Source organism: Mesoplodon mirus (assembly GCF_964341445.2).
Source record: "Mesoplodon mirus genome assembly, chromosome: 19".
Lineage (NCBI taxonomy): Eukaryota > Metazoa > Chordata > Mammalia > Artiodactyla > Ziphiidae > Mesoplodon > Mesoplodon mirus.
This window is the reverse complement of record NC_138995.1, coordinates 56,712,103-56,733,448: the sequence shown is the minus strand read 5'-3', so window position 1 is coordinate 56,733,448 and position 21,346 is coordinate 56,712,103. Positions and strand designations below refer to the sequence as shown.

General features: G+C 51.6%; 1 protein-coding gene across 1 annotated transcript; it reads right to left on the bottom strand.

Annotated features, from left to right (window-relative positions):
• On the bottom strand, positions 1-9,424 carry CALM3 (calmodulin 3). Its single transcript, XM_082606469.1, has 6 exons — positions 9,250-9,424; positions 4,896-4,926; positions 2,523-2,666; positions 2,253-2,359; positions 1,835-1,970; positions 1-1,688 (listed from the first exon to the last, which is right to left on the bottom strand). Exons 1-6 carry the CDS (start codon positions 9,250-9,252, stop codon positions 1,660-1,662), a joined length of 450 nt encoding a protein of 149 aa, XP_082462595.1. The 5' UTR covers positions 9,253-9,424; the 3' UTR covers positions 1-1,659.
• Between the last annotated feature and the right edge of the window lie 11,922 nt (positions 9,425-21,346).

Sequence of the window (21,346 nt, the reverse complement as noted above, 5' to 3'; positions counted from 1 at the left end):
TCAGGTAGTCACTGTATTTTATTGGAAAACATTGATATATATTTTTCTTCACAGCTTGAACTGAACACAATATTGCCCGGTTTAAAAAAAAAAAAAACCCAAAACACTCCGAAAACATCCACAGCCTCACGCTTACCTGCCCTTACCCTCAGCTCTCGGCTGGGTCTCCCACTATGCCCCATCCCTCCCCTTCCCTCCCCCGGAGGTTGGGTGCCCGAGGGTGGGGATGAGAAGAGATTCTCAAAGCTGGGCAGGTCCCAGGAAAAGCCATTTGGTCAACCTGGGGCTGGAGAGGGGGAGTGGAGGGCAGATGAAATGAACAGGGAAAAAAAAAAAATCCGGATGACCAAACTGCCCACATTGACTGAACTGTCCCAGAGGCGAAAATCAGAAGCAAGGTCACGGATCATGCTCTCGGCTGGGGAGTGTGAGGGCAGGCAGGTGGGCGAGGGGAAAGGCGGGCACAGAGACAGCACAAAGGTCGGGGAGCCAGCCAAGTCACCACAGGGGAGCGGGAGAGGCCGGCGGAGCAGGAAGCAGAGCTGCCCGTGGCCGCTGGTCCTCCAGGGCAGCTGGCCGACGGGACTGTTTTATTGCAGGCATGTTCTCTTCAGTGTGGTGGGGCACATCTTCCCTCTCTCCACCCCTCAGCTAGCCCAGCATGGTGTTGGACAAAATTAAAGCTTTAAGGGGCATGAAGAAAAAGAAAGGATAACCAGCGTATTACAAAGCGGCCATCCCCACGTCCATTCCGACGAGGGGACCTCGATGGGGGTGGGCAGGGGCGTCACAAGGGAGCGGCACGGGATGTTAGCACCAGGTATTTACAGGGCAGCTTGAGATCGCGTCAGGAGCATGGGCTGGACAACGTGCAGGGGGGTCCAGGGAGCAGCCCCACTCAGCCCCACCGCAGGAAGCCAATCGGATGGTTTCAGAAGAGCAGCCAATGGGATCTGAGCCTTGTCCACTCTCTCCGGCCCCTTCTATGAGCCGGCCTCCTCCAGTGGTAAAAGAATGCGGGCTTCCAAGCCTCACTTGCCCCTTGACCCCCTCCTAGGCCACATCCAGTCAACACCACAACTCTGGAACCCCCCCACACCGCCACCCTCAGTCCTTCTGGAATGCCTCTCTCGGCACCCCTGCCCCAACAGGCTGCTGGGATCGGCACAGGGAATCACAGGGCTGGTCGCATGCAACAGCGAAAGGCGTGCTCTCCTGCCCGGCCCTCCGGAGGGACTCGGCCCCTCCCCAGCAGGTCCCGGGACAGGGCTGGCAGCCACCCGGCACCCAAAATATAAGAGGACATATGAATAGAAACAAACCAAGACGGACGAGAGCCACCCGGGCTGGAGAAGGAGGGCAGGGCCCCCCCCTCTAAGGGGACTGGGGGGCTCATCTTATGAATGCATCAGGCCTTGGAAGATGTGAATGGAAGGGGGAAGGGCAAAAGGAAGAGATGGCAGGGGCATGGAAGGAGACTCGGGAGGAAGAGAAAGAGCAATCATGCAGCTTGGGACAAATCTTTTGTTGCTTTATCAGATTCTCAGTCAATCAATTGGTGTTTGCTAGAACCGGGATACGCAGGGGAGTGTTGAAGAGAGTGCGCGCGCGGGAAGAGAGAGATCAAGAGAACGGGCATCACCAGCTGCCCGGGGGCCTTCACTTTGCAGTCATCATCTGTACAAACTCTGTGGAGGGAAACAGACAGGGAGGAGGTCAGCCAGCAAGCGGGGCTCAGCCCCCAGCCGCACCCCCCACCCCCTACCCCACCCCAACCTGGGGGCTTGTTCCAGAAGCTCCTGCTGGCCCAGAGACAGGGGCCGGGTCGGCTCACCTTCGTAGTTGACCTGGCCGTCTCCGTCGATGTCAGCCTCTCTGATCATCTCATCCACTTCCTCATCAGTCAGCTTCTCACCCAGGTTCGTCATGACGTGGCGCAGCTCTGCGGCGCTGATGTAGCCATTGCCATCCTGGGTGTTGGGGGATAGACAAAAGCTTTGAGCTCGAGGCATTCGCCCGGCTCTTCCATGGGGGCAGCGGGACAGAGGCCACAGTGCAGGAACTGTCAGGTCACCCACACTCAGCAGGGGCAGGGGGGCTTCCTGAGGTGGCAGAGCACGTTGGCAGCGGGGATGGCACTGGGACCCGGGCCTCCTGGAAGGGCTGACTCCACTTACACAGGGCATCCTGGGACGCCACCTGTTCTGCTCTCTGCCAGAGTCCCAGAGCCCCTCTGGGAAAGGCCTGCTCACCTTGTCAAAGACACGGAAGGCCTCTCGGATCTCCTCCTCGCTGTCTGTGTCCTTCATCTTTCTGGCCATCATGGTCAGGAACTCCGGGAAGTCAATGGTCCCGTTCCCTGCAAGGTGGGGAAGGGAGCAGGGATGCTCTGGGCCTGGGCCCTGGGAGACGAGCCCGGAGCCCTGGCAGGAGACACCGGCTCATCCATCACCGGAGGAAGGCTCCCCGTGGTCGTGAGGGTGACCGGGAGTGGGGCTGCCCACCCGCTCCACGGGGCTCACCATCCGCGTCCACCTCATTGATCATGTCCTGCAGCTCGGCTTCAGTGGGGTTCTGTCCCAGGGATCTCATCACTGTCCCCAGCTCCTTGGTGGTGATGGTGCCATCTCCATCCTTGTCAAAGAGGGAGAAGGCCTCCTTGAACTCTGGGAGAAGAAAGACAATGAGTCAGAGGCCGAGGACACAGGGAAGTCCTGACCTTGGGAGACAGGCCGAAAGAGTCAGGCCCACCTAAAGAAACCAGAACAAGACTTCAATTCCAGCCCAAGCCTCTCGCCTCTGTACTCAGGGCCGGACCCTTCCTTCTTTCAGTCAACACTTACTGAGCACCTGGACTGTGCCAGGTAAAGCTGCCTGTTCTGTCAACCTAGCTCAGTGGGGACAGAGGGGAAAATGGGTGACAGTGGCCTTAGACCTTTCTACATTTCTTCTTGGTCCCTGGCTTCAGCCTCTCCCTCAAATGATGACACAGACCAATGTCATGGAGGGTATGAGAGCCGAGGGAAGTCTCTATCTGAAGTATGCCAGCCAAGGTCAACTGGCTGGGAAAGGAAGGGGAGGTGCAGGACGCCTCTGGGCGGCACGGCATCCCTCCTGACTGGTACCGCCAGCCCAGTTCCCTGGTTTCCAGAGGAGCCAAACGCTGTGTATGGTGGAGTCTGGGGGCGGCCGGCAGCAGAGCACGGCTGACGGACGATGCGTGGGGTAGGTGGGGGGACGGAAGGAGAGGGGATGGCTGCCAAGCCAGGAGGATGAGGCGCTAGTGGCACTGAGTGGGAAGGCCACAGCTGGGGACGCATCAGGAGCGGGGAGAGAAGCACGTGGCTCCTGCCCTCCCACTGGGCCCATTTCGGCACCTGGTGCTCCCTACCCCCAAACCCTCAGAGAACAGATGCCTGGCAGCCTATTCCCACAGGGCGTGGGCTGGGGCGAGGTGGTGGACAGTTTGCTAATGGGGACGGGGGGCGGGGGGTGGTGGGGGGGACGTGGAGCATGTGTTTGTGTTACCCGAGGGCAGAGCGGGGGTTGAGTGTGGCAGGAGCCACACGTACAGCCGAGAAGCTCTGCCCCCGAGCCCCTGGGCCCTGGAGAAGCATAAAAGCCTCCCCGGGGATGCTGGCAGCGCCCTGTGCTGAGGCCTTGCTGCTGTTTGGGGGAGGGGGTCACGTGGGCGCCCTGCGCTCCTGATCACTAAACAACAAGGGGGTCCTTTGGCTTTCCTCGGTGGGCCTCCATAGCCAGCGGGGGCCAAAGTTTAGAGGCAGAAAGTGTGGGGGGAGGAGGAGGGGTGCTGGGAGGGGAGGAAAGGAGAGAAGGCAAGTCCATCCCTGTCTCCTCCCACTTCAGAAGCTGGGCCTTCAGCACTAGTTACATGGAGCGTGTTGAACGTGACAGCAAAGCTGGGGTTGGGTAGCTGCTGGGCCCATGACTGTGGAGCTTAACTGAGAGCTGGCCCCTGTCCTCAGGCGGTGCACCGTCTTGGGGTGTGGCGGGGGGGCAGGGAAACCTGCTCAACACACAGTACTTCCTGCCGCTGTGACTTCCAGGGCTTTGGGGGACAGTGGGGCTACAAAAATGGATTAGATAGGATTCAAGGATTTCTTTTAGCTTACTGGGAGACGTGTGATCATTCCTTTGTTCATTCATTTTAGTTATTTGGCCACGAAAAGTTTACAGAGCAGCTAGTATGATTCAGGCACCAAAGACACAGCAGGGACTGATACGAAGTCCCCAAAGAAGGAACTCATCTAGTGACAGGAGATACAGCAGGTAAAGACATCATAAAAGAATTTCAGATAGAGAGAAAGGCTGTGAAGGAAATAGAGTGACCTGATGGAGAGTAAAGGAAAGCTCTCTATTTGAGAGGGGAGTCAGGGAAGTCCTTTCCAAGGTGACATTGGAGCCGAGACCCGAAGGATGAGAAGGAGCTGCCCATGTCAGTGCAAGCAGCCGGGGGAAGGCACTTCTGGCCCAGGAGAAAGCAAGTGCGAGCACGTGCAAAGGCGAGTGCGGAGGTGGGAGTGCCGAGCCATCTCCTGGGCGGCTCCTCAAGTGGGCCAGGAGCTCTGCAGCCCCACAGTGAGGCAGGGAGCTCACCTTCTGAGCCTAACCCGCAGGGGTCGGGCTCACCCTGCAGCCACTGATTAAAAGACCCCGATGAGCCATGGCCAGGAGAGGAACCAGCCCTGCCGTCTGGGGAGGGTCGGGCTCAGGACTACGAGGTCTGGTGTTACTGGGGCAGTGCTGTGCTCTTATACACAGCAAGTTTATCTGGCACACGCTCCTCCCGGCCTCTCGGGGCCGGAGTAAGATTTGGCTGGGCATACAGAGGACTTCTCGCAGCAGGGGGAGGGCAGGGAGGGAGACAAGCTCACCTGCGATCTGCTCCTCAGTCAGCTGGTCAGCCTGGAAAAGCAGGAAGGAGAAAGTTAGCCACAGGCTGGCACATCTTCCTTGTTCAGCCCGGCCCCCTCTGGTGAGGCTGGTTCCACAGGGCATCCACGTACCTGGGCAAGGGAGGTCAGGCCAGAGCCAGGGCCTGGGATAAAGTCTGGGGGTTCGGGAAGCTGGGGACCATGGCGGGCTGGTGGCCTGACGCAGGGCCTGATTACACCGCCCAGACTCCAGGGTCTCCAATCCAACCCAGTGCTCTGGAGCCACGGTGGGCGGGAAGAAGTGCTGCCCCAGACCCAACCCAGCTGCACCAGCACAGCACGGGAGCCCAGGAGGCTGAGTGAAGGGAGCAGTTGCCCTAGAGGCCTAATCAAGCAGCTCTAGAAGGCTCCAAACCAAAACAGGCCAGTCCTTGGGTAGGGCAGAGGGAAGACGTCTGGGGGCTCTTCGCTAGTTTCTATGTCACCGATTTGGAGGCACGAGGTCTGAGCACAGTGGACCCAACTGGCGACAATTCTCCTAACTGGTGGCTCTGAGGCGCTCCGAGTGCCCAACAGAATCCTGCTCAGGCGGGGGGCAGCCCCCCACTCTCTGGTGCACGGGGCACCATTCCGCTGTTTCTTTGGGCAGGAAGGGTGTCAGGGAGGGGACTGCAGCAGGCAGTGGTGGCAGAGGCTAGAGGACTAAAGTCAGCTTCTCCCGCTGCGCTGCAGTTTTTAACCCTCTCCAGCCCTGGCCAAGGGCCACTCCGTTTGTTCGTTATGTCGGTGGCAGGCAGCCCTTACTGCATGCGGGGCTTGGGGGCGGGGCAGAGGAGAAGCAAAGGCTAGCTTGTCCCGCACGGGTGTGCTGGGAACTAGCCAGGCATAGGGATCCTCTGGGGGAGCAGCCAAGAGGGGAAAAAAATCCCAACATTTAGCATCAAAAAAGGAGTTTTCCTTGGTTTTTGTGAATGCTGCCAAAAAGGCACCGCTCTCCCCTCTCCCCAGACCACCGTCCCCTTCAATTCCTTTCACAATTAGGGGAAAGGGGCTCCACGTCTACAGCGGGCTTCTAGCGTTGACTCTGAGAGCCCCCCAAACTGACGCATGCCATTGTGTGTATTTGCATTATTCTCCATAAAGTTTCCAGAGCTAGCAACAACCCCCCAACCCTGTCCCAAATATGAAGACCGATCACATTAGAACAGGTCTCAAATGGCCTTTTTCTTTTTTTCTTTCTTTCTTTTTTTTTAATCTAAGGGAAGAGACACTTAGGCCAAGCCCCAAATAGAACGGGAGGGGAAATCAAAGTGATGATGACAGAGGGGAGATGGCTAAGGGAGGGGGAAGCAGGAAGGTAGAGAAGGAAAAACACCACACATGCACATTCTGGAAAAGTCCAAAGTCTAAAGGGAAGGTTAGGAGGCCAAATGGAGCTACTTCTGCATCGCTTTCAAAAAAGACCCAGGGCTGCCGGGCTCCTGAACGCCAGCCGGGCAGCCCCAGGCGCACAGGCCCCTTTGCTCCTCCACTTCCCCCAGCTTCTACAGGTAAAGAAGCCCGAGCCGATCCCCTAGGTCCTGACACCCGAGGAAGCTGCTGGGGGAAAGTGAGAACAGAGGTTGGGCTTCTGGTTACCAAGGCCAGGTGATGCCAAGGGAGGGGAGGAGGCAGAGGGGAGAGCCCAGGCTGGGGAGCAGGGCCGCCATTCCCTCTGCTTTCAGTCTCTTCCCCTGGCCTGGATGGAAAAACCTAGTCCAGTCGGGGACCTCCGTGTCCTGACCACACCACCTTCGGGCAGCACTGGCAGGGGCTGGGGGCAAGGCAGTTGGCACAGGCTGCAGAATGGCCCAGAGTGGCTCTGAAGGCCGGTGTCTGCCGCTCCCCACCGCCAAGCTGCAAGGCGCAGAGAGAGAGGCACGGCCACACTCTTACAGGGTCGCTGCAAATAGGCGTGGCTCTGACTGTAGGGCCCATCGCACACTCTCTCCCTCCCTGTTAGGAGACCCTCTCCCCTGCTTGGGAAAGGAAAGGTCCCAGCTCCGAGGTAGAGATCTCAAAGCATGGCTGCTGCCCAGGAAACTGATCACCGCTGGGGAGCCCTTCTCAGGGCTTCTTCCCTTTCCAGAGCTGAAGATTTTCAGCTTTCACCAACAACTGTCTCCAAAATAACCCAGTTGGTCTCCTGCTTCCATGTCCCTCATCTTAGGCTCCAGCAAGGAGCTGGACAAGGAAAAAAAATAATCCTGGGGTGGGGGAGGGAAGAGGGTATTATTTCTCTGCCTTGCCCCAGCCCCCAGCCAGTGCCAGAGAGCAGTGTTAGATGAGATCAGAAACCAAGGCCAGGGCCCCTCACCCGGGCCAAGGAGGAGCCACAGAGCTCAGGCCAAAGTCCAAGGCCAGTTAGCAGTGACTTGTCCCACCCATCCATACCTTGCCGATTACAAATGGAAAGAGAAACTAGTAGGGCCAAAGCTCGGGTCCTATTTGGGAGGCGGGGGGGCCTCCTGGCACCTGCCAGTGATTCGGCGCCCGTTTAGCAAGGTTCTGCCGGGGGAAAACGGGGTAGAGGCGAGAGGAGCCATGAGGCCTGTGTCAGCAAGTATGAGATCTGATACACAGCAGCGGCGGCCTGTTCTCCCCAGCCTTGCCAGGGAGGATGGCTGCGCACGGTCCCGAGGCTGAACCTGGGGGGCTAGGGGTGTTGTGGGTAGCAGGGACCGGGAGAGAACTAGTCTGCTGGTTTTCTCTCAAAGCCCCAGCTGTGTGAATTAACAGAAGCACTCAGTGAGGGCCCCGAACAGAACAAGCGGCCCTCGGGCTGATGAAGGGGTCCTTCTGGAGGTCTCCTCTAGTCAAGCTCTGCAGTCCCCACCCCGAGGCCACAGGAACAGGCGTCCGATTGTCACCGACGCCACACTGCACTGCACTGTCATTTGGCACAAGTGTGGAGATGCAGAGCGGTGCGTGGAGCTGGAGACCATGAGAAAACCAGCATTCCTGCTCGGAAAGAACAGCTCTCTTGGTCTGAAAGGGACAGTGAGCGGGTGAGCTTCAAGGCTGAAAAAGCTGGCTCATTTGATGCAGCCCAAACTTTCATCTCCCACCCCCATTTCCTACAGCGTCAGTGCGCCATAGGGGTCCGAACAACTCCGCCCACCTGCTCTCACTGCCCGTGCCTTCTGCCCAGCTTCATTCTTTCTGGGAAGGGGACCCGAGAGCCACTCCCTCCGGCCTCTGCAGCCCCCTCCCCATCCAGACTGAACAGTCTTTGTCCCAGCTTTGCCCTGGAAACTTCCAGGGAGCTACCCACATCCACCTCCAACCCGAGGCCCACCTCAGCCGCCATTCATTTTCTCCAACATGTCCCCAGATCTCCTTCCACCCCACCTCCCACCACCCAAGCCAAAGTCCTCTCCCACCCCTCACCTCGGAAAGCCACCTCCTCACGGACCCAAACGCAACACTCCGCACTTCCAAACCCAACCTCCCTTCCCAGTTCAATAGCCTTAACCCACCAGTAACCGCAGAACCTTCTCTGGCTGCCCCCCCACATCAACCACGAGGCCCCCTGTCCCCCCAGCACCGGCAATCTCGCCATCCCCTTTTAACCACTTCCCCGACCCCAATCCTCTTCAGTCCCTGCAGGTTTCCAGAGCATCTCCTAACCTCGGCTGCCACCCACCCCAGGCTCTTCTTCCCCAAGCTTGCACCTCACCCTCCTCCTCCTTCCTCTGCACTGTCGGTCTTTGGAGAACCCCCTTCTCTCCCCTCAAGGGTCTGATCTGTAGAAGGGACCCCCCCGCCCCACCCCCCCAGGAGCACTCCCCCCGTCCAGGCCCAGCTACCCACGGCCCCATCTCGGGGAGCTCCCCAGCTGCCCAGCTTCCCTCCGATCCCCCTTCCCTGCATCCTCTCAGGACCCAAAGCCTTTATCAGGGCACAAATCACCCCCTTCCCTAGCCAATGTTTCTTACCTCGCCCCCCTGGAATCCAAACACCTCACCTTAGCGACCAAACGCCCCATCCGGGGTCCAAGAGCCCTTCCCCTCTGAAGGTCCAGATGCTCCATCCTGGGTTCAAATACCCCCTTGGAGGGCTCAGGTGCCCGTTCTGGGGGCTAGAGAACCATCTGGTGCTAAAAGTCGCTTTTGGAAACCCCCAACCCCCTTTTCGGATCCAAACGTCCCGCTCTGGGTTCGAATGCCCTCGATAGGGGGGCAGAGAGGGGTCCAGAGGCTCCCTCCGGGGCCCAAACGCCCCCCACTCTGGGTCCACTCGCGCTCTCGGGGGTCCTGCCCCGCCGCGCCCGCCTCAGAGCCCCCAGCCTAGGTGGCCCTTCAGCCTCACTCACCATGGCGAGGCCCGGGGTGTCCGGAGCGCGGGGATCAAGGTTCCTCCGGCGGCGGCAGCAGCTGCAGCAGCTTGAGCTCCGCCGCGCGTCCGCGCCTCCACACTCACTGCCCGCAGCGCGCGCCGCCGCCGCCGCCGCCCGCCCCAACGGTCCCTCAACGGCCGCCGCGCGCGCCCCGCCCCGCCCGGTCCGCGCGCCGCCGCACTGCGGCTCCCACGGATCCCTCCGCGCCTCTCTCCGCACTGCCGGGCCCGCGGATCTCTCGCTCCCACCCCGCTCGGGGCTGGGTTTGTGGACGGCCGCGCGCGCGCGCGCACCCGCCGCGGGACTACTTTCCGTCGCCGCGCGCCCCGCCCCCTGTGCCCACTCTACTTTTCTCCTCGGCGGAGGGGCACTGCTCGGCGGCGCGTGACGCGTTCCTGTGTGAGCCGCGCCGCTATTGGGCCCGGGCGACGGCGGAAATGAGAGCGCGGTGCCGATTGGTCCGGCCTTCCCTGCAATGCGTCAAACTGGGGCGAGCCACTGCGTGGTGGTGATGGGCAGCCTGAAATGTGTGGCTGCGTGGAGCTGTGAGGCGTAATGAGGCGAAGGCGAAAATTGTGTGACTGTTAGAGAAGCAAATACATCATCTTCGTGGTCAGGGAGTGGTAAAAGGGTGGCGGAAGATGCAGAAGCACTTTCTCGGCTCTCCCCTCTAACAGATGGAAGATGGTGCAATCCAAAATGCTGTCCTGGAAGCCCCGCCCCCAGCTGGGCCCTACGATGTGGCGGGGTCTTCAAGGTTCCTCTCTTCCCCTAAAGGTACTGTCCGTTGGGACAGGTGTGTGCACGCTGAGACACCCTCCACAGGTGTCCGGAACCCCTATCCCCGTTTCACTCCTGATTGGCTCAGGGTCTGTGAAAGTGGGGCCGTCGCAGGACAGCCTCTGGGAACAGGACGTTAATTCAGTCATTCATTAAAAAAAGACTGAATTGGGTGCCTGGTGTAATGTAGGGACCCGTGATTGGCTGGGCTGGGGAGACCAAACTTCCCAACCATTGTCCTGTTGTCTTGTAGACCACTTGACTCTTGCACTCCTTGTTCTAAGGTTCCAGCCATAGGAGGAAAAAGAGTGACAAGGTTAGCTGAGACTGTTTACTGGAGCTCAGAAACGCTCCCCTTCTCTTGTTTAGAATGGGAGCTGCCATTCGATTACATGTCCCGTACCCCTCTCGGTGATTGGCTGAGGAATGGCTCACTCGCCAATCATTATGTCCCACCTGGAACAGGATGTAGGCTAATGAGAGTCCTTCCCTAGGTTTTTGGATCTAGAGTTTGGGGACAGGAAGCCTTTTCCTTTTGCATCGTGAGGCTGTGAAGAAATAGGTCTGGCACTGTCTGGCCATTTTCCCACCCTGAAGGGGAGAATAAAAGTGATACCAGGGAGAAGCAAAGAAGAGATGGAGTGAGAGAGTGCTGTTGCCATTCCCTTCCCTGGTTCCAGTACTCCTGAGGCCAGTTGCACAACCATCATGCCAGGATTTTGCTTATATGAGCTATTAGAATTTCCCATTTATCCCAAATTGGTTTGAGTTGAATTTCTGTCACTTGCACCCAGAGATTTTCTGATGGATGTGAGCTGGGCTAACCTCTGTCTTGGTCATCAGCATTGGCCCTGAAACAGAGAAGGCCAAGGACCCAGTCAACATTTGCTGAACAAATAAGCAAAATGAAGTCAGGCTCATGCTCTCTCCCCCTTTCTCTCTCCTCCCTGTCACTGAGTCTTTATTTCTGCCAGGCAGACCTTAACATCTGAATTACTTAGGCCTATGAAATAATACATATACTACTATTAACATGTTTGAGCACTTACTCTGTTCCATGCACCGTTCCACTCGCTTTGCATCCATTAGTTTATTTAGTTCTTACAACATCCCTATGGGTTTGTTACTTCCATTTTCCACCTGATGAAACTGCTTTATTGCCACTGGAATTAGATGAGACCAGAGAGGTATGAAAGCTTGACCAAAAACAGAGAAGTGAAGTGGCTAGCCCATGGTCACACAGTAGGAGGTAGAGTCAGGATTTGATCCCCAGCAGTTTGCCTGAAAACCCCACACTCTTAAACACCATTACACTACCAGTGGGAGAGATCATATTTGTCTTCTATTATCCATTTTCCCTGTCTTCCAGCATAATAGAAGTTTAGCTGGGCACATTGCCATCCTGAATAAAAACTACATTTCCCAACCTTCCTTGCAGTTATGAGTGGTCATTTGATTGAATTCTGGCCAGAAAGGATAGTGATATATGAAACTTCTGGGTATACCATTAAAGGGGAAGGCATGCCCTCCTTCTTCTCCTCTTGCCTGCTAGTAGAACAGCCCTTGTAGGCATTAGATGAGAGACCAATGGTGACCATACTCACCTGGCACCTTGATGATTGCCTGGAGCAGAACCCACCCTTCCATCCCCATGCCAAACTTTTATTCAAGAGAGAAATAAATTTCTCTATTGCTTAAGCCACTGTTATTTTGGATCACTTTGTTATAACAGCCAAACATATACATGTTCCCTTTTTGGTTACTGCCCTTGCTTTGGTGGAAGCTCTTATGCCTACATTAGTGAGGGGTCACGTGGTTCAGGCGTAAACCAATCAGCATGTCCTGCTTCCATACCTCTGAGTGGTTCAGAGACAATTGTATGACTCTTATTTTTTTCCAGGCGTGGCATAATTTACATTCAATAAAATGCCACAGATCTTAAAGTGTTCAGTTCAATGAGTTTTGCTAATTGTGTACGCCATGTAACCACCACCCAAGACAAGCTGTAGAGCATTTCCATCATCCCAGCAGTGAGCTCCCTTGTGGCTCTTTCCAGTCAATTCCTGTCTCCCTCAAGCAACCATTGTTCTGGCTTCTGTCATTAGGGATTTGTTTTGCCTGTTCTAGAGTTTTGTAGAAATGGAATCATATGGCTTGCATTTTTCTAGTCTTGGCTTCCTTTGCTAAACGTAATATTTTTGAGCAAAAGTTGCATGGAGCATACTGATACTAAAATATATTTTTTGTTGTTGATCTGGAATTTCAAGTTCAGCTGGAGTCCTGTATTCCTAATTGCTAACTCTGATGATCCTAATCTCAAAGCATCTTCTTTCCATGGTTGAGAAATGATCTTAGTGACCTTACAGGGGACCACCTGAACTTCCAGGCCTCAGGTTGTCCTATGCTACAGCCAGGCAAGAATCTTGATAGTGGCTTCCAATCATCTGAGCTTTAGGAATGATCAATAAACTAAGGCTCAACCCCATTATCATCAACATCCCAGTTCACATCCATCAGCTGGACGAACACCAAGTCCAATAATACTATCTGTTGCTGGATCCACGCCACGATCTGGTGACCCTGTTATTTCTCTGACCTCACCTCCCTACACTCGTCTCTCACTCTCTTGGTTCCAGCCACACTGGCCTCTTTGCTGTTCTTTGAACACATTTGGCTGATTCCTGCCTCAGAGCCTTTGTATTATTTCCTCTTCTTCAAATGCTGTCCCCATGATAGTTATGTGGTTTGTCTCCTCCTTTGCTTTGTTCAAATGACACGTCCTCAATGATGGCCTACCTTGACCATCCCATTTAAAATTGTAAACCAGCACTCCCAATTGCCTTTACTTGGCCTTATTTTTTTCATAGGTGGGACCACTTTCTCAAATATGATATACTTTTCTTATTTATTCTATTTAGAGTTTGATTCTCCCACTGGAATATAAGTTCCATGAGGTCTGATCTTTCTATTGTGTTCACTGTTGTATCTTCAGTGCCAAAAGCAGAGCCAGGAATATAATAGGTGCTCAATAAATATTTTTTTAAAATAGCTAGATAAATATGGGGAGATGGAAATTCTCCTACAGTGCTGGTGGGAGAATATATTGATACAAAGACCCTAGTGAGTGTCCCATTTAGGGTAGGCTAGGTTATAGTACAGTAACAGCTGCAAAAATCTCAGTTAACACAGTTAAAGTTTCTTTCTCACTCACATAAAATCCACCAAGGGTCTTGGCCTCTCTGCAGGACAGATGTCCTCCATGTGGTGACTCAGGGTCCCAAGCTCTTTTATCTCTCCTGAAGGTCTCTATGTTGCCACAGCAGGGGAAGAGAGATTGGAGAATGTCCCAGGGAGTTTTCATTGTCTTAGTAGAAGTGACATCTGTCACTTCAGCTCACATTTCATTGTCCAGAACCAGCCACACGGTCCCATCTCACTGCTAAGGGATGGAGAAGTGTATTTTCTCCTGTGCCCCAGAAGAGGAAACAGGAAACAGAATTTGGGATCATACCATGGTCTTGGTCACAGAGAGACATTTGACCATATCTGTTAAGTTGAACATGTACATTTCCTAAAATCTAGCAGTTCTACTCTTAACTATATCCTTGATAAGTGGCTTTCAAATTATTTTGAATGAGCTTCACAGCAAGAACCACATTTTACATCATAACCCAGCCATATTTCATATATATATTTTTTTCAGAAACTATATATTTAGTCTGAAACAAAAATTTCAGAAGCAGAACTTAGTCTTACTATAGACAAGGCACTCTGATATTTTCTTTCCTATTCCATTTCATGTTTCAGAAATGACGCTCATTGTGACCTACTGATTCCACCAGCCTCATCGTGTGTGTGTGTGTGTGTGTGTGTGTGTGTGTGTGTGTGTGTGTGTGTTTTAGCACTTCCTTACTTTCTGGCTACTACTTTCTAGGATGTTCCAGACTCATCTTGTATATTTATTGCTCCAATCCTACAATCAGCCATTTCTCTAAGGAGCCCTGGCTCCTTTTATTGGAGAATTAGGTTAGAAACGAAGATCTGGGCTCTGAGTGTCCTTGTTGCTATTGAAGATTGCTTTTTTTTTAACTCTACCTCTTTGCATTTTTATAGTGATTGCTCCAAGTATCCTTAAATTGGTCACCTATCTGTGATTTTTTACCTCACTAAGTTTTCTTTTAAAAAATTATCTTACATAATAGTCTGGAGGCAGGGTCAGATCAGGACTGGTTCAGTGGCTCAATGATGCAACCAAGAACCCAGACTTTTTTTCTCCTTCTGCTCTGGTATCTTCAATATTTTCTGTCTTTAGGCTCATAGCTTTATGGTGGCAAGGTGGCTGCCACAGCTCCGGATGTTACTTCCCATGGCAGTAACCGAAGTCAGGATGGAATGGAATAAGGTTCTTTTATTTCCCTTTATCAGAGAGAATAAACCTTTTCTCAAAACCCCTTCAAGTTTCATTGGCACAAAATGGGTCACATGATCACTCCTAAATCAATCACTAGCAAACAGGAACAAGGTTTAGAGCAAACAAGGTTCACCTTTTGGGTCAAGGCACACCTTCCTTGAACACATTGTTACCTGGTACCTGGACAAAACTGGGGTCGGGTTAGCAAGAGGGGTGTGTGGTGGGAAAAAGGTCCACCACATAAAAATGTCTTGGATTTTTCTTGGGAAATTCCTGGAAAAAACGAGGAAAGTTACGTCGTCTATGACATGGGGAAACATTCTTAATCCCCTTCTTTACTCATTTCTATTTTGTCTCCAAACCTTTTCTCCCAAAGCAGTTTCCTCAAACTCACTTTCTTCCTCCAAAAGTCATCTCCTGCAGCTGATTCAGCCCCAGTATTACTACATGAGATCGTCCAGGGCTGGTGGGTTGGCCCTGCCATCATCCACATGTGGCTTCCACGAACGTACCTAAGGAGCTGCTACAGTTGCTGCCACTTCCCAATTAGCAGGAAGGTAAAAAACAGGCAAAGAAGGACATTTAGGGTTGTCACTGAGAAGATGCAGTAGTTAGGGTAAGTAATCTGAGATGCTGTAACAAATAAGCTCCCACGTCTCAGTGGCTTAACACAATAAAACTGTATATATATCTCACTCACACAATGTCTAATGTGGGAGTTCCTTTTAGGCAGATGGTCTTCAGAGACCCAGTTCCTTTTCTTTTATGGTTCTGTTATCCACTGCATACTCAAAATTCTCTTCTGGATCCTCTGTCCAGCCAGAATTTGGGGAAAGAGAGAACACAGAGGATCATGTGGTGACTTGTCCTGGATGTAGCTCATGTATTTTGATTGCATTTCATTGGCCAGAACCCAGTCCCAGGCCAGACATAACTGCAAGAGAAACTGGGGAGACTATATGGCTGTTTTCCCAAGAAGAGGAAACAGAATTTGGTGGACACTTGCTATTCTTTGCCACAGGAGATGACCCACACTTTGCAAATATCACTTCTGCTCACATCCCATTGGCCTAAATATTGTTCATGGCCACTTTTAGCTATAAGGGAGGCTGATATTGTGAAACTGATATTTTATGGATTTTTAAAAACTATAATTGTCTTAACTTACTTTAAGGATTAATTTGGGGAAGAATTGACACGTCCTCATTTAAATTTTCTTCATTTGATTCCTACTAACTTGGGCAGGATTATTTCTAGATATTTTAAAGTTTTTGTTGACAATCTGAATGGGATCCAATTTTCCACAATTTTCTAGCAGCCTGGTGTGTATTGACATTATGACTTTTTATAAGTGATCTTGAATCCAGCCTCTTATTGAAGCTCGTTCTAATACTATATCAGCTCGTTCTCTAGGATTCTTTCTAGGTAAATACAGATTCACGTTTTGCTCAGGCTCATTGCTACTCAAGATATCATTCTGTGTACCATCATGAGGCAGCATTTGTTAAAGAGGGAGCTGTTTTTGTCTCCAGGATTTTCTTCCAAGCCATTGTCACCCATGCACAAGGTTAGATGTAAGCAGAGAGCCAGTGACATCTGAAGGTGGACTGCTGCCTGGCTGACATTTGTTGAAGAGGAAGCCTGGATTCAGACACGTTAAAATGAGCAACCGAGAATTGATTAAATATGGCATTATTATCCATCCGTACGTTTATGTATATATTTTCTGAATCATTTGAAAATAAGTTGCAGACTTCATGCCACATTATCTCCAAATGCTCAAATGTGAAATTCCTAAGAACAAAGACATTTGCCTATGAAATTACAGTTACAACAATCAAAATCAGGAAATTCAGCAATGATACAATTATCTAATCTATGGAGCTTTATCAAAGTTTGTCAATTGTTCCAATTATGACCTTTATAGCAAAAAAAAAAAGGTTTTTTTTTCCTATATTTTACCCAGCCAGGAGGACATATTCCATTAACTATCATACTGCTTTAGTTTGGAACAGTTCCTCAGTCTTTCTTTGTGTTTTATGACATTGAAAGTTTTGAAATTTCATGTCAGTTATTTTGTAGAATGTCTGTTTGGGTTGGTCTGATGTTTTGTCACGACCAGATTCAGGTTATATAGTTTTTAAAAAGAAAGACTGTCACAGAAGTCATTCTGTGCCCTCAGTGCATCTTATCTGGAGGCAGACGATGCATTTTGTCCCACAACTGGCAATGGTGATGTTTCTAGCTGTAAAGTTACTCTTTTTCCTCTTGTAATTAATAAGTAATCTGCAGGGAGATACTCCAGTGCTTCATAAATATCAGTGCTCATCAGACTTCCCCTGCTTGCTTTAGATTACTTAATTTTTTCCACAGATTGCTACCCAAGAACCATCCAGTATTGGACTTCCCTGGTGATGCAGTGGTTAAGAATCCGCCTGCCAATTCAGGGGACACGGGTTCAAGCCCTGGTCTGGGAAGATCCCACATGCTGAGGCCAACTGAGCCCGTGCACCACAACTACTGAGCCTGCACTCTAGAGCCTTCAAGCCACAACTACTGAGCCTGCGTGCCACAACTACTGAAGCCTGTGCACCTAGAGCCCATGCTCCATAACAAGAGAAGCCACCACAATGAGAAGCCCGCGCACAGCAGTGAAGAGTAGTCCCTGCTCGGGGCTTCCCTGGTGGCGCAGTGGTTGGGAATCTGCCTGCCAATGCAGGGGACACGGGTTCGAGCCCTGGTCTGGGAAGATCCCATATGCCATGGAGCAACTAGGCCCGTGAGCCACAACTACTGAGCCTGCGCGTCTGGAGCCTGTGCTCCACAACAAGAGAGGTCGCGATAGTGAGAGGCCCGCGCACCGCGATGAAGAGTGGTCCCCGCTTGCCGCAATTAGGGGAAGCCCTCGCACAGAACCGAAGACCCAACACAGCAAAAATAAATAAATAAATTTAAAAAGGAATCCTCTAAAAAAAAAAAGGAGTAGTCCCTGCTCACCACAACTAGAGAAAACCTGCACGCAGCAGCGAAGACCCAACGCAGCCAAAAAAAAAAAAAAACCATCCAGTCTAAGCAATGAGGTCCCCAAATGACGTACAGAACTCTTCAAAAGCAGGGCTATAGCTAGTGCTTTTCTGTCTTTATATAAATTGTAAACCCTCATCATATCTTTTTCACCCCAGAAGTGTAGGACAGCCTAATCTCAATCCCTTCATTAACCCTCTCCCAGTACAGAAATGGCGAGGGCCATATTCAGCAAAAATGCTCCCAGGGGTCCTCATTCATGTCTGTGACCATTAAACGGCAGTGCATGGGACCATTTGCACAGATTTCTGCCACCCTCTTTTCTTCCCTGGCAAAAGTGTCACAGACATTAAATTTCTGGAGGGGATAACTTTGTACTCTGGAAGCTCATTGCATGTTTCACCTTGAGGCATCTGTCATTGTGAGTTAAACTGATGTAGTTTATTCCATTCATATGGCGTACATCCCAGCTTGTGTGCAGTTCTGATGGGGACAGGGACTGTGAAGCTGGATGACCCAGTAGTAGCAGCTTGTGCCCCTACAGGGGCAGGGAGCAGCTGTGGCACCGATGGAAATAGATGTTAGCCACGGTGGGCCTGAAGCACCTGCCAGCAACACCAATACTGCTTTTTGCTCCAGATCCTGCTCTGATCCATACACCTTGCACCTCCGTCTTCCTTGGACCCCCCACTGGATAATCTTTTGATTAGGAAGTTAGGAAAGTGAGGTGGCAATGGACCAGAGATACACAGATAGTGGCAAAGCTGGAGTTTGGACACTGGCCTGCCTGGCCGCAAAGACTGGGATCTTGACCTCGGTGTTTCCAGAATTACCCACTGAGTTATCTGGAGGTCTTTGGTAAGCCATTCAATAACAGGCAGGTCCAGCCCATGGATCCTTAAATATCCCCGCAAAGAGATACCTTCTCCTCAGATGACACCTTTTGTCCTCAAAACAAGTCTTGGATTCTTAGGGTTCCAAGACCAAGGAAGGGCCTTCAGCCTCCCATCTTCCCCCAGTAAAACACCCCCTCCTCCCAGAGAGTGGGCAAAGTGAAGTCAAGTGGGAGATTTCCCTCTACCTTATGCTGCCTTCAGGGGTGTGGCAGATTTTACTTTCTGGAGATGGCCACGAAAATGTCTCACGTCCCGCACGCTCTTCTAGAACCTTGCCATTCCTGCATCAAGAGTGGAGTCTGGGGCTTCCCTGGTGGCGCAGTGGTTGAGAGTCTGCCTGCCGATGCAGGGGACGCGGGTTTGTGCCCCGGTCCGGGAAGATCCCACATGCCACGGAGCGGCTGGGCCCGTGAGCCATAGCTGCTGAGCCTGCGCGTCCGGAGCCTGTGCTCCACAACGGGAGAGGCCACAACAGTGAGAGGCCCGCGTACTGCAAAAAAAAAAAAAAAAAGAGTGGAGTCTGTGTCTCCTTCCCTGGAATCCAAGTGGGCCTTGACCAATAAAGTGGAAGTGATGTTACGTAATTCCAAAGCTAGCTTGTAAAAATGCTACACACTTCTGAGTTGTTCTCTTGGGATGCTTGCTCTTGAAATCCAGCTGCCATACTGTAAGGAAGCTCAAGCAGCCAGAGGAAGGAACCATGTGGAGAGGAAATGAGGCCTCAAGCCCTCAGTTCCAGCTGAGCTCCCAGAAGACAGCTCACATGAGTGTGCCATTTTGAAAGCAGATTCTGATGCTCTCCAGGTGATACCATGCGGAGCAGAGTACTGTCACTGCCTTCCCCAAATTGCAGGTTTGTGAGCAAAATAAATAATTGTTGTTTTAAGCCACCAGGTTTTGGGGGTGATTTGTTATACAACAAAGATAACCGAGACAAAAAAACTAAGCCACTACCAGTTGTCTCTCAGTCTCCACAGGGGATTGGTTCCAGGACCACCCCCCACACACACACACACACACTGCCATGGGTACCAAAATCCTGATATGCACAAGTCCCTTACATAACACAGCATAGTATGTGCGTATAACGTACACACATCCTCACGTGTACTTTAAACCATCTCTAGATTACTCATAATACCTAATACAGTGTATTTGCTATGTAAATAGTTGCTGGAGCATAACAAATTCAAGTTTTGCTTTTTGGAACTTTCTGGAATTTTTTTCAAATATTTGTGATCCGAGGTTAGTTGACTCCGTGGGTGGGGAACCCCTGGATACAGAAGGACTATAATCAGAAAATGTCACAGTTGGTGCCTAGGTCCAGAAAGCACTTTTTGCACTGAGTCAGGGCCACACTCAAATCCAGATCCTGTCTCTCTTCCTAAATAGCGTAGTCCAGAAGAGCAGAACCCTTGGAGCCAGGCAGACATGCGTTCATAATCCTGATTCCAATGCTTCCCAGTTGTGTAACCTTGGGCAATTTAATGGGCCTCTCTGAACCTCAGTCTCTTCTTCTATGAAATAGGCACAATAATTTTTCTCCCTAAATCTATCAGGAGGATTTAGTGAGATTATGTATCTCAATGAGTGCTTAGCCAAAAACATAGCACATAACAAGTGCTCAATAACTGTTAGCCACGATTTACCAGGACAATTATACGGTTGGATGTTGAAAGCCCCTTGCTGGATAATCTCTCTTGAAGGTAGATTGGGAGCCTTCTGGATCCCACCACACTTCCTCTGTGCTGAATTTCTCTGCCTAGAGTCAGAGAGACCTGGGTTTAAATAACTCATGGCTCCTCCAGTTTCTGGCTGTGTGACCTTGGTCAAGAGACTTAACCTCTCTGTTTTTGGAGTCCTCATCTGCAGAAAGCAGGAGGGTCATATTTCCTTCTTAAGGGTTTGCAATGATGTTGGATAGTGTGCAAGGCGTAACACGATGCCTGGCACACAGTAGGTGTCCATAGCGTGTGCGCAGAGAGGGAGAGGCTATTCCTCCCTCTTCTGCAGAATCTGCAGGGACCTCTGTCCTCGCTCTGTCCTCCAGGTGGCTGGTGGTGGTGAGCGCTCCAAAGAGGAAGGGAGGGGAGGGGGATCTCCTAGCAGGGCCAGACTTGTTGTTCTCTCATTTCCCACCAGCGGGCGCTCTGGTGAAGTTAGGATTGCAACTCACCGCCACCGCGGTGACCATAGCTACCGCCATTTGTGCACATAGGGGCTGAGCGCTTTGGTTCACTTAATGAGTCAGGATTCTCGGGCTTCCCTGGTGGTGCAGTGGTTGAGAGTCCGCCTGCCAATGCAGCGGACACGGATTCGTGCCCCGGTCCGCGAAAATCCCACATGCCGCGGAGCGGCTGGGCCCGTGAGCCATGGCCGCTGAGCCTGAGCGTCTGGAGCCTGTGCTCCGCAATGGGAGAGGTCACAACAGTGAGAGGCCCGCGTACAGCAAAAAAAAAAAAAAAAGGAGTCAGGATTCTCAATGTCTTCCTTAAAAGTAAGAAATCTAGCAGACTCACAGGCTTTTATTTCCATTATGTTTGTGGGAGAAAAGTGCCAACGATCCTCTTCAGATTGAAAGACAGAGAAAACCGACATTTATTCCTTTTAACAATAGAGATGATGTTATCACTATGGCAACAAATGATCAAGGAAGAAAACCAATCAGAATTGCAGATTTCTCTCGGAGGCTATTTTTCTCAAGATATGGCAAAAATTTCAAGGAGACTCTCAAAGACTCTTTTGTTCAACTTATCCTTCAAGGACAGTCTTAAATGAACAGAACAGGTTGGTTACAGGAACTCAAGCCTCCAGATTGCACAGGAAAACCAGATGGGTGTTCTCAGTTTGTTTCCTTATGGGGCAGATTCTTTAGATGGGCTTTATTATGCATGTAGCTGCAGGGAAGAGAGAACATCTTCACCTCTTTTACTTTTTACTTTTTTTTTTTTTTGGCTGCGCG